The 11,011-nt window shown below is 42.2% G+C and overlaps 2 protein-coding genes and 1 non-coding gene across 4 annotated transcripts; 1 reads left to right on the plus strand and 2 right to left on the minus strand.

The window, feature by feature from the left end:
- Positions 1 to 24: 24 nt before the first annotated feature.
- LOC5513592 lies at positions 25 to 5,443 on the minus strand. 2 transcript variants are annotated; one of them, XM_032383115.2, is made up of 7 exons: positions 5,290 to 5,443; positions 2,761 to 2,802; positions 2,638 to 2,691; positions 2,520 to 2,567; positions 2,271 to 2,448; positions 889 to 1,231; positions 25 to 412 (listed from the first exon to the last, which is right to left on the minus strand). In XM_032383115.2, the coding sequence occupies exons 1-7, from the start codon at positions 5,315 to 5,317 to the stop codon at positions 278 to 280; spliced, it is 828 nt and encodes a 275-aa protein (XP_032239006.2). In that variant the 5' UTR covers positions 5,318 to 5,443; the 3' UTR covers positions 25 to 277. The 2 variants fall into 2 exon arrangements, with proteins under 2 accessions (XP_032239006.2, XP_032239005.2); XM_032383114.2 differs by lacking the exon at positions 5,290 to 5,443 and adding an exon at positions 3,634 to 3,829.
- Positions 4,314 to 4,386, minus strand: Trnai-aau. The gene has a single exon. It is a non-coding gene; the product is annotated as a tRNA-Ile (tRNA).
- Positions 5,444 to 5,520: 77 nt separating the features above from the next.
- LOC116618914 lies at positions 5,521 to 10,215 on the plus strand. Its single transcript, XM_032383113.2, has 2 exons — positions 5,521 to 6,055; positions 7,272 to 10,215. The coding sequence occupies exon 2, from the start codon at positions 7,301 to 7,303 to the stop codon at positions 8,303 to 8,305; it is 1,005 nt and encodes a 334-aa protein (XP_032239004.2). The 5' UTR covers positions 5,521 to 6,055; positions 7,272 to 7,300; the 3' UTR covers positions 8,306 to 10,215.
- Positions 10,216 to 11,011: the final 796 nt, after the last annotated feature.

Genomic DNA, 11,011 nt, shown 5'->3' on the forward strand with positions numbered 1-11,011 from the left:
TTGACTCCTTAATCCTTTTTTTTAAACCAGAGATTTCTTCACTTCATGCCCTCTTCCGAAATAGTATTTGGTGTTTTCACACTAGATTCGATTCTTGTTCTGTTGAGAATATATGAAAATATATCGAACATAAATCTTAAACGAAGGACGAATGCTCGAAACGTAGCAAAAACACTCTGTTTCACGGAGTAAAACAAACCATTTCATCCTTGTATTGATTCATTTCCCTATTATTACCGTCTTTCTGTTTTCAAACTGTTACAGCCCGTTATTAGCATCAGTGGCCACCCCGAAGATATGGTTGTTTGGCGTATCCCAAAAGCCCTTGCAGGTTCTTGCGGGAGAGGTGCGGGATCTTAAAGCGCGATTCCCCAACTTCCTCTTCCTTCTCAGACATCAGTCGTTCTTTGGTCTAACGATGAAAAAAAAACATGTTAGCTTTCAAGCATCCACACCATAGAAGAACATGTAGACTCTGGATCCGCCTCGCGATTTGCCTTTGTCATCAAACTATAGCTACTATCTGATAAAATCTAGCAAAAAAAGGGGTGTTTCACATTGTATTTCTCTTTCTACGCATAGCCGTAACAAGGGCCTCCGAACTTGGCGGGCTCACTGCAAGCTCATCAGAGAAGTAGTTTTAGAGCATTCATGCACTAAGAATAAAATGTATCTGTATAAGAAGATATTTTGGCCCTTTTTCCTTTTCATGAATTCCCAGGCAAGAGCTATGGCCTCACACCTCGTCCCAGGTTCCAAGCTACTTCACGGTTTATCTACAAGGAAATGAATCCCGGTAGGCCTGGAACTACGCTAGTCGCCCCCCTTTCCTTATTTCATCTTAGTTCCTCTACTCCTTAACCCATTGTTTCTTTGTTTGCCTCTTACCTCTTGCGATCTTGCAGCACCGTTGCTTTCATAGTAGCCTTGCGGATCAAAGCTCTGCTCCATGCCTTCTAAAGGTGCTGTAGCATACTGTTCCTGTGTTTGCTGGAAATTCGGAGAATACTGCTGCATCGCATCCTGACCCCCGTTTAGCTGGCTCTCGATAGATTGTTCTCCCTGTCCGTTGTACTGCAAACCCTGGTTTTGGCCTTGGTATGCTTCAAATCCCTGGCCATTCCCGATCTGTCCGAGCAAGTCGTTTTGCGTAAACTCATCAGCGGTTTGTTCGCTAAGAGGATTCTTTGACTGTTGTTCGAACTCTTGGTTGCCTTGTTGCTCGTTAGCGCTATAAAAAAATCGGAGTATTCTAGAAGGCACAAATAATCAAATGTGGGAAGCAGAGAAGAAACAGTCATTGCTTCTTACTTAAAACCCACTCTACCGTCACTTGTCCACGCCTTGTTACTTAAACGACGAACCTCTAGAATCCTTGATTCGCTTCCCCGTATTTCAGGGACTGCGTCAGGATGGGGAGGGGCAGATCGCATTTCGTGCCCCCCTTGTTACTCCCCTCGTGCACCTCAATCATTCTGTGCCTCTTCCTATAACTTATACGACTCCACCTTCCCGTCATTCTCTGACTTCAGCCCTCACCTTCTCGTCATTCTCTGACTTCAGCCCACACCTTCACGTCATTCTATAACTTCAGCTTCCACCTTCTCGTCATTCTTTGATTCAGCCCTTACCTTCTTGTCTTTCTCTGACTTCAGCCCCCGCCTTCCCGTCATTCTATGACTTCAGCCCTCTCCTTCACGTCATTCTTTGACTTCAGCCCTCCTCCTCGTCATTCTCTGACTTCAGCCCTCACCTCGTCATTCTGTGACTTCAGCCCTCACCTCCTCGTCTTTCTCTGACTTCAGCCCTCACCTTCTCGTCATTCTCTGACTTCAGCCCTCACCTTGTCATTCTCTGACTTCAGCCCTCACCTTGTCATTCTCTGACTTCAGCCCTCACCTTCTCGTCATTCTCTGACTTCAGCCCTCACCTTCTCGTCATTCTCTGACTTCAGCCCTCACCTTCTCGTCATTCTCTGACTTCAGCCCTCACCTTGTCATTCTCTGTCTTCAGCCCTCACCTTGTCATTCTCTGACTTCAGCCCTCACCTTGTCATTCTCTGACTTCAGCCCTCACCTTGTCATTCTCTGACTTCAGCCCTCACCTTCTCGTCATTCTCTGACTTCAGCCCTCACCTTCTCGTCATTCTGTGACTTCAGCCCTCACCTTGTCATTCTCACTTCATCCCTCACGTAACGTCTATCATTCTCTGACTTCAGTCTCTGGCACCCACTCATCATTCTTCTCTGACTTTAGTCCCCTTCACCTACCCATCATTTTGTGCCTCATCTTGGTAGAACCCCGCCGCAGGATAGCCCATCATAGAACCGTAGCCAGTATTAGGGAAGGTGCTATATGCAGGCTGGTAAGGGTAATAACTTCCCCAGTAGCCATCAGACCCAAGCTGCTGTGAGACTGCTCCGGTCGCCTCGCCCTTTGCTGGTGTGTCTGGAAAATACGGCACATATTCTCATCTTTTTTTAGAGAGCTAAAAAACAAGTTCCCTGGCAGTAGCATACCTTGGGGAGCTTCCTGTCTCGCTGTTGTGCCATCATTGAATAGCAATGCTGTGTTTGTGGAAAAATAGCATAAGTTCCCAGCTACACCATGTCTAAGTTCAATTTGAGAGTAACTTACTTCCTCCTATTTCAAATCTTCTGGGGATGAAATTCCTTGGTGTGTTAGCGTGAGCTTCAAAAGGACATAAAGATAAGTTAATACACATTTTATCACTAAGTATGATTATCTAATGGAACATACCTTCCTGGAGATCGTGGTGTTGGGCAGTCTGAGGAAGAACTCCTTGTAATAACACAAAGAATGTTGTTATGTACTGTATTCCTTTTATGCTATACCCTCTAGACTTGAAAAAAATCAAGTCCATATATTAAGTATATGATTTTAAGTAATTATTTCGCGTAGTACTTAGGTTTTTGTACGTAGTACGTAGGTTTTTGGCACTATTTTTTAACTTTCAAAATTAGTCATACTTTCCCACAAAACTCATCAAACATGGGACGATTTCACACGTCCTACTAATTTGCACATTTCCCACATCCTCGGGTCGGGGATGTGGGAATGAAATGAGGCGTCTACGTGTCGAGGTCAGCGGAACGAAGTGCGAGAACGAGTGGCGGAGGGGGAGGGGACGGGAGAAAGGAGGGTGAATTCATCTCTTCGGTCCTTTCACTCTCGCCCCCTTCCCCTCAGGCTACCTCGACGTCCTGGATTCCCCAGGATGCATTTCCCATTACCAATACTAAAGTTCTTTGTCGACGACAAAATCTACTTTACCAACTTTGCTGTGAAAAATTAGTCTTTTAATCGAATCTTCGAAAAGGCATAAGAAATGCACAAATTGATAAAATGAAAAATAATGTTTTGACAAGTGATGTTCACAAATTATGAGTAATATAGCCCATTTGGAAATTTCTTAACAAAATCTCACTTGACAATTTCACAAAGTCACCTATTTATCTCCGTATTCTGTTCTTTTTCGGTGTTTGTTTCATAGATTCACAGACTGTAATCTTCCATTGTATCAGCTCTATGAAACACCTGCATGTTATAGATTAGATAAAAAAACAGTGACTTCCCGCAATAGAGTGGAATCGACGCACAAGCATCCCTCACCTGCTAATACGCATCCAAAAAGGCCGGCAAACGCGTAAAGAAACAGTCTCTTATCCATTCTGGAATACGCGTGTACCCCTTCCTTTGATCTCGTACGTCAGTAACAATTTGAAGTTCGAGGAAATCTGAGTTGGAGTCGAGTGAGGTCAAATGGCCGTTTTCACCTATGACTCGATGTTGTTAACCCGAAAAACAAGTGGGGTCTGATTCATTTAGCTGGTACCGACATGGGTAAATAATAACAATAATTTTGCTTTCATGCCAGTGTAACGTACGTGTGTAACTTGGTGTGATTCGAACATTGGAAAAGTACGATGTGTTTCACTATAATAAGACAAGAATATAATGATTTTTTAAAAATCAGATTCATCCTCAGGGACCCAGGGCGACGTGTTTAAAAACCGAAAAGCGATTTTTGGTGTAGAAGCTGTCGAACTCGTAGCCTAGGTACCAGAGCCACCAAACTTCTCTCGCCCAGTGACGCTCAAACTCGATACTAAAACAAAACTGTGAAACCAAAAACATATGTGCTTTTTTGACTGCCATGGGAGCATCGGCGTTTCTCTTTCCTACCTCTTTTAGCAAAGAATGTTTTACTTTTCGCAAAAACTAACTCTTTACTCATTTAAAAAGTAAAGTAATTGGGTAAAAACAAGAATAACAAAAAAAAAAAATTTAGCTGGTCCGTAAGGGTCTCGAACCCTTGACCTTAGCGTTATTAGCACCACGCTCTGCCGACTGAGCTAACGGACCCGCATCTGAAGGGTAGAAATAAAAGAAGATACATATAGCTTAGTAAGCTCAATACTCACACGATTGATTCACTAATGGGATAACTGTTATTTAAAGCACCTCGTTTTATACTGACGACAGCAGAAAAAGACTTTACAGTTTTTTGGGGGGTTTTCCGCATCAAAATACTAAACAAAAAGACACCACGAGTGATACAGTAGTCAAGAACGTTGGCTGAGTGACTTTATACAATCTACACTAGGTTTCTGGTTCCCTGATAACAAAAGTTTCAATAAAACAGAATGTTGTACTTCGGTTAAATGTAAATATCTCGATAGCTGGTAAAACTGCTCTTGTTTTGATACTCAGCCCCGTTTCTCTAATTATGGGAGCCCTGTGGCACATAGTTTCGAGGAGCATTGGTCCCCGGTTGTGCTCACAGTTTTCGGCAAGAAACCATCATGGTCTCTTGTTTTCGGCTAATGCTCGCATGTTCGTATTGACTTTTCTCGATGTGCTCGCTGCTCGACTTATTCAACAACTAAAAATGCTCGGTCTCGCTAAAAACGGGGCCATCGCAAACTCGCAAGTGCTCGCGAAAGACCATTCGGGGGGCCTAACAAGGATGTGCGGAGAACGAAAATTAAACGATTCTAAGTCTTCGAAAGTCTGAAATAATAGATAGTATAGATTAAAAAAAAAAGACTAAGAAACAATAAAATGAATTAATTTACCCCAATTATCCAGCATATACGAAAGTTTCTCCCCTTATTCACGATTCATCGCTACATTTCACGGCGTGTCAGTTGGAGAAATTCAACAATCCGAGAGGGCTAGTTTACCAAGTACAAAGCCCTTCACTTAGCTAAAAAAAGAAAAATAAAAAATTCCCTAGAATCTCTCATTTCCAGGGAACTAATTCACCTTTCGGGCGCAACCTTTTCCAGCACATTGGTATGTCTTGTTACCTTTTCCACAATTGGTTCTCTATTTCTAGTTTTCTTCTCCTTGGCGTTATTTAATTGCTTTTTGTAAAGACAGGAGGTCATAATAGACTTAGATCAATGCGATCTGTTGAGAAAATTACCCCTGGAGCCCATTCAAACCCTAATCCACTTAGTACGGCAGGGTTCGAGACAACAGCGAAGTAGAGTTATCAGACTCTAATCTCTAGCAATACTAAATATTAGTCTTAAGCGGATATCATAGACTTGATACGTCGCTTTTTTAGTACGCATTTCTCTTCGTTTCCCGCGACTCCCCAGCGGGGTTTGATAGGCTTAACAGACCAACTTTTCCATGACAAAAACTGGGAGAACTAAGCTAGAACTAACACTTAAAACAAAGCCCTATATGAACTCGCGATAGCAAATGGGCCGCTCTTGAAAGCTAGAAGGCAAGCTCTATATCAGGCGCCTAGATTACTGTCCCAGACAATTTGCGTATGACGATTGAATAAATTATCCTCGAGAAGTCATCTGCCAGGTTAGAGCTTCTCAGTTCGTAATAACAACGTGTCTCGAGTTGACGGTACTCAAGCGCTCTTTGATAGAGAGTATTCGAGAGCTGCGCATCTGTCGTACTAGAAAAAGCTAACATTGTGCGAAGTCAAATTTCATAAATGTTGTTTTAATCTGCTTGACTTTCGACATTGTTATAGTATAAAAAGGATAAGTTACAAGCGCTGAAGGTAAGTGAGTTACACTTTTCTTATAAACATCACTTTTCTCGCGAGGAAAATTATACAGAAAACATCCTTGTTAAATATCTTGAACAATAGTACGCTTTTCAAGTGTACTGACAGCTAAGACAAATACTCAGGCATTTCGGAAAAAAGGCGCCCCATTTGTTCTCATGTACGTCTGAGCGCTTTTTAGAGTCAAAACAAATCGTTGTAGCTCCATGGGAAGCGGAACATACTCTGTTATTAGTAGCGTTTGCGGCTGTTCAAATAGAAGGTAATACTACATGATGTAGAGATGTGAAAACGGAGGATAATATGTTTAATCAGGGGAATATTTACCTTCGTTTTTAATTTCCATTTATGACACCACAATAATCATTTATCCATCAGTTCCAATACATTTTTTTCATTTATTATTCTTGTCGTACAAATGACATTTCCACCTTGATCACCTTACCACCCTGTACACGTCTTTTTCAAAGGGAAAAGTTGAACATCGTTTACGTCAGACAAAATTATCTAAAACGCGCTGTAAATTTACTGCAGTTATCCTTGAATACTAGGTTTTGTGTTTTAGATATTAAATAGATATGCAGCCAGGGGTTCATTATCTAATTTTTTAGCCTGGGCAATTCGCCGCTTGGTGCCCAGGCTAAGAAAAAGGTAATCTTTTCTCGCTTTAAAAATGCGTTTAACTGCGAGCAAAGGATCGACCGCTTACAAAGAAGGCTAAATTTTCTGTGCGCGCAATTTATTTCTATAAAATTGCACATGCGCCATTTGCCGGTGTTTTGTGGCTCCATAATCCATAATGCTTTTATAAGGTTTCAAAGTAACCGATATCTAAGTAAAACGAAAAAGCTTCGCTATGACTTTAATAATCCAGCTAACGGGTAAATGGGACGATTTCGGTGTTAGCTAATATTTGTAAACGCCTATTTTGCTATCATTTTAAAGGAGCCGGAACCGGTACAAATTAAAAAAGCAAGCTTAGATTGGCTAGAAAAACGAAACACCATTTCATGTTTTCCGAGATATGAGTTGAAAATCTTGAAAAAGCAAAATACTCTCTCCTGTGGGTGTAACATTTCCGCCGCAAATAACGTTTCAATTTGCAACCGCATTTTCATTAGCACATGGGTGTTTTTGACCGCATAATATTTGATTAGCAAACAACCGACCTCTTGATATTTGCTACTTTAATCAGATATTTATTTCCTAGGAAAAAAAGTTATAAGGGCGCTGAGGACGATGGGGGATTGTGTTGGGAACTCATCCGCTGACAAGACTGGCATCCCGTATTTCCAGCTGGTAATTTCAGTTATTTCATGCTTTGTAGCCACTCCTTGCAGCACCGCCGTGATCGTAGCAGTGGCCCGGGACCCGTGTAATGAGCTCCGCAACTCGGTGATGTCCCTAGTTCTGACGGCAGTAGCTGGCGCCGGAATCCTCGGAGCCATAGCCGAACCCATTTTCATATACGACGCCGCTTCGTCGATTTCCGAGGGGGTCTCGATGGAACACCGAATCCATACCGAACTTATCAGCTTGCAAATCGCAGTCATCATTTCATTCGTTGCCTCAATGTCATCAGTTTTCTGCCTAGTTGGAATCACAATTTGTCGATATTTGTTCGCCTCGGCTCCGGATTGGTTCGTAGTTAATGCGACGTTTAACCGAACACTGTTCGCCACCAGCATGGGCTGGCTGATGTCGATAAGCTACCCATTCTTATACCTGAATTGTGGGCTACAGTACTACTGTACGGGGCACGTTACTGCAGTAGTCTTGACTTTGATTGCAGCTATATCCTTCAACATGCTATGGGTGAAACCCAAACTGGTCGCGCTCAAGATAGACGGGAGAGGTGAGACCTCGCGGAGAGAAGCCCTGCTCGACAAACCTTACTTGGCCCTCTTACTCATCTCTCTTGCGTCCTATGCTATAGCCAGCGTGTTTGCCTACATTGCGCAATACGGAAACGTCAACTGCAAGCTTCAAAGCTGGTTCACGCATGTGTGCTTTGGGATCATCCGCTTACAATGCGGGTGCTCGCCACTTATTGCGATGGTGAGCATGAAACGACTGAAGAGGGCGACTAAGAGAATTGTATGCATGTGCTTGTGTCCCGAAAGAGCCATCTTGAAGTATTCACAATCAAGGCGGAGTTCCAGAAAAAAAAATGGTGCAGTTACGTTACTTGAAATGAGCCGACGACAGCAAGGGTTTGGAAGGCACGCGGTTTTTACGATGTAGAGGTCTGGGTTTGATAGATCATGTGACTGATAGGTTCATATGACTCTGATAACGTAGCAGACACAAAGGAACTGGGAGGCACGGGGTCCCACGCTGTAAGGGTTTGAGCTCTAGGTGGTTGATCTCATGTGACTGATATACTCATGTGACTTTGATCAAGTAGCAGGCTCAAAGGTTTGGTAGGCAAGAGTTGGGTTCGACATCTGAGATTGATCACGTGACTGGTAGGTTGAGGGAATTTTAAATGGCCCCCGATACATTGAAAGTACTCGAAAAAGTGGGCCATGTTTATATGCTCACGCATGTTTAGGCGATGCTCAAACATTTTGCTTTGCGCGGGGCTAGCCATTCGCTCGTTTCATGTCAGGCTTTAAAATACTTTCTAGAAAACGCAACAAATAGACAGATCTCTATTAGACCTTTGACAGACTATTTATCCCTAGTGTGCTCCTTGTTTGAATGATTGTCCGGGCATATCATATCTGCCATATTATATCGTATTATTTCCGAAAACACGCACTTTTTAGACCCCTAAAAAGCCAGACAATGAGCCTAAAGCGATTGGCAAACATTAAGCTAAGATAAAAGCTGTAAGTCAAGCGGCTAATCCATTACTTAAAAGCGTCTGGATTTGCTAATAACTCCCCTAATAGGTTAAATAGATTCGATCGTAGGTATTTATAGCTCTGTGTAAGCAATACAGATAATAGTCAGGCATATTAAAGAAGCTGCGACAATCGAAATTGTTTGATAGACAAAGGATAAATCGGGGAAGGCATGTATAGCTAGGATCCTAAATTTGAAATTATTTTCCCATCGCGACTAAAACTGGTTCGATTGAAGGTGCGCGTGTTAGTGATGTGGTGTGCGCTCCATTCTTTCGGGCTGGGGGGACGCGAGCCCACCCTTTTTGCGCTGAAAAGAGAAGAAATAAATAATCCGAAAAAGAAAGACATGAAAAATTTTTTTCTGTATTTATTTTCAATTGTCAGTCCTCCCTTAAATAACATGCCTCGCGGTCCCTAAATAGCAGATTTAAAAGGGGGTACTCCCGTCAAAACAAAGTTATTTATAATGTTACGATGTAAACAGGTTAATGTGGGATGTATTGATGGAAATCTAAGTCGTAAAGCAAAAGCATCATTTAAATGTACTCTTTTCAACTACATGCAAAGCGCGCCGTTTAGTGCACCATTTATGGACCTCCTTGGATTCTCGCGCGCTAATGCTCAAATAGTGCATCCGACTTCTTAGTGAGATTACCACAGCATTGATGCACTAGACGGCAATATCTTAAGGAAATGTCATTGAAATCTATGTGTTTTAGTCTGCTGTCTGCCTTTCGCTTCCCCCTTGAGCACGCCATTCTAATGGACATGAGCGACGGAAGTAGTTTGTGAGCTCAGTATAGGCTCCAAGGTTAAAAGGTTGTTTTAGGATAAATGATATTTGAACATTGTAGATTTGTTTTCTGTGTGTTCATCAAAATTGTGTTAGGTGTATCATAGGGTATTTTGGGCGAAGTCCACAATAAAGAATCATCAGTTCGAGTTCGACGAAGGTAAACAAATAAATGCACTTTGCTTGACATTTGTCTCACTATGACAGCTCTCATTGTAAAGTGGCAATAAAACACAAAAGCTCTCATTTAAAAGTGTCAATAAAACACAAAAACACTTTGAAAACTCGACGTGACATTTTCACAAACTCAAAATCTAGCTCGACAAACGAAAAGCGGGACCTACAATTTCTTGAAGGTGCCGCCCAAGATGTCACTCTTTGCAATGTTTTGAGAAACCATTCCGACCGTATAGAAACAATTTTATGCATTTGTACATCGAACTCGATTTATCCATGAAGAAAATACCTTTTTATATTGTCAATAAATAATAAAGACAGCATATTAAGAACACTGACTTTGCCTCGTAACTTGGCGCTTTTAAGCCAATGGTCCTTTACGCGAACGCTTAGACTTCCCACGACCTTGCGCTATCCATTTTCCCACTATGGAGTGATCTCAAGTCTTCTCTTTCCTTTTCTTTAGCACATCAGTCTTCAAGGCAGCTACCGCCTTAGACATTTCTTTTTAGAAATGAGCTGTTTTCCAACAACCAATTTGAATAATAATGCAGCCATTTTGTCAGCACTGGTTTCCAAATCCCCCCCCCCCCCCCCCCCCCACCAAAGTCACTACTCCTCCAATAAGATGGCTCCCAATTCTTTCCCTTTAATATGAAATGGTATCATTTTGCTCCTCGGCATTGATATCCAGCTAGTGAAAATCCTCCAGGCCCAGAAGTCCTTGCGGGCCGTACTAAAAGGTCCTTGCCTGTTCTTGCCCGTTATTTGCGCGGCCAAATCAAGAAAACGCTGAGGGTGTTTCTAGGCTTCATTAACCGGCTTTGAATGTCGCCTGGAAATAGAGCGTAAACCCCTAACGTATCCTGAGAGTATATCTTGGTTCGATAGCTTTGACTAGCCTATGGAACCTAGTATAGCCGATATATGACACAGTTTTAAGAAGGGCTGTGTTGACATACCAAATCAAGCAGTGCAGGTGGATACTGCTCATAAATATAGTTTGATTCGATGATACCGATCTACGTGAAAGTGTGTTAAGCTGTTATCCTTAAATCACAAAGTGTGTTCTAGGGTGTCGGGGCTCTTGAGAAAGTGTAAAATCAATAATGAAAACAGATATCTATT

The sequence above is a fragment of the Nematostella vectensis genome, chromosome 10 (assembly GCF_932526225.1).
Source record: "Nematostella vectensis chromosome 10, jaNemVect1.1, whole genome shotgun sequence".
NCBI classification, from domain to species: Eukaryota; Metazoa; Cnidaria; class Anthozoa; order Actiniaria; family Edwardsiidae; genus Nematostella; species Nematostella vectensis.

What these genes read in the sequence shown, in the direction of transcription:
- LOC5513592 (XM_032383114.2), bottom strand. Translation starts at nt 3,691, where the DNA reads ATGGATAAGAGACTGTTTCTTTACGCGTTTGCCGGCCTTTTTGGATGC. An exon ending in ACACCACGATCTCCAGGAAG is followed by an intron (nt 2,692 to 2,760) that starts GTATGTTCCATT and finishes GTCCTTTTGAAG; the next exon opens with CTCACGCTAACACACCAAGG. An exon ending in GATGAGGCACAAAATGATGG is followed by an intron (nt 1,232 to 2,270) that starts GTAGGTGAAGGG and finishes ATTTTTTTATAG; the next exon opens with CGCTAACGAGCAACAAGGCA.
- LOC116618914 (XM_032383113.2), top strand. Translation starts at nt 7,301, where the DNA reads ATGGGGGATTGTGTTGGGAACTCATCCGCTGACAAGACTGGCATCCCG.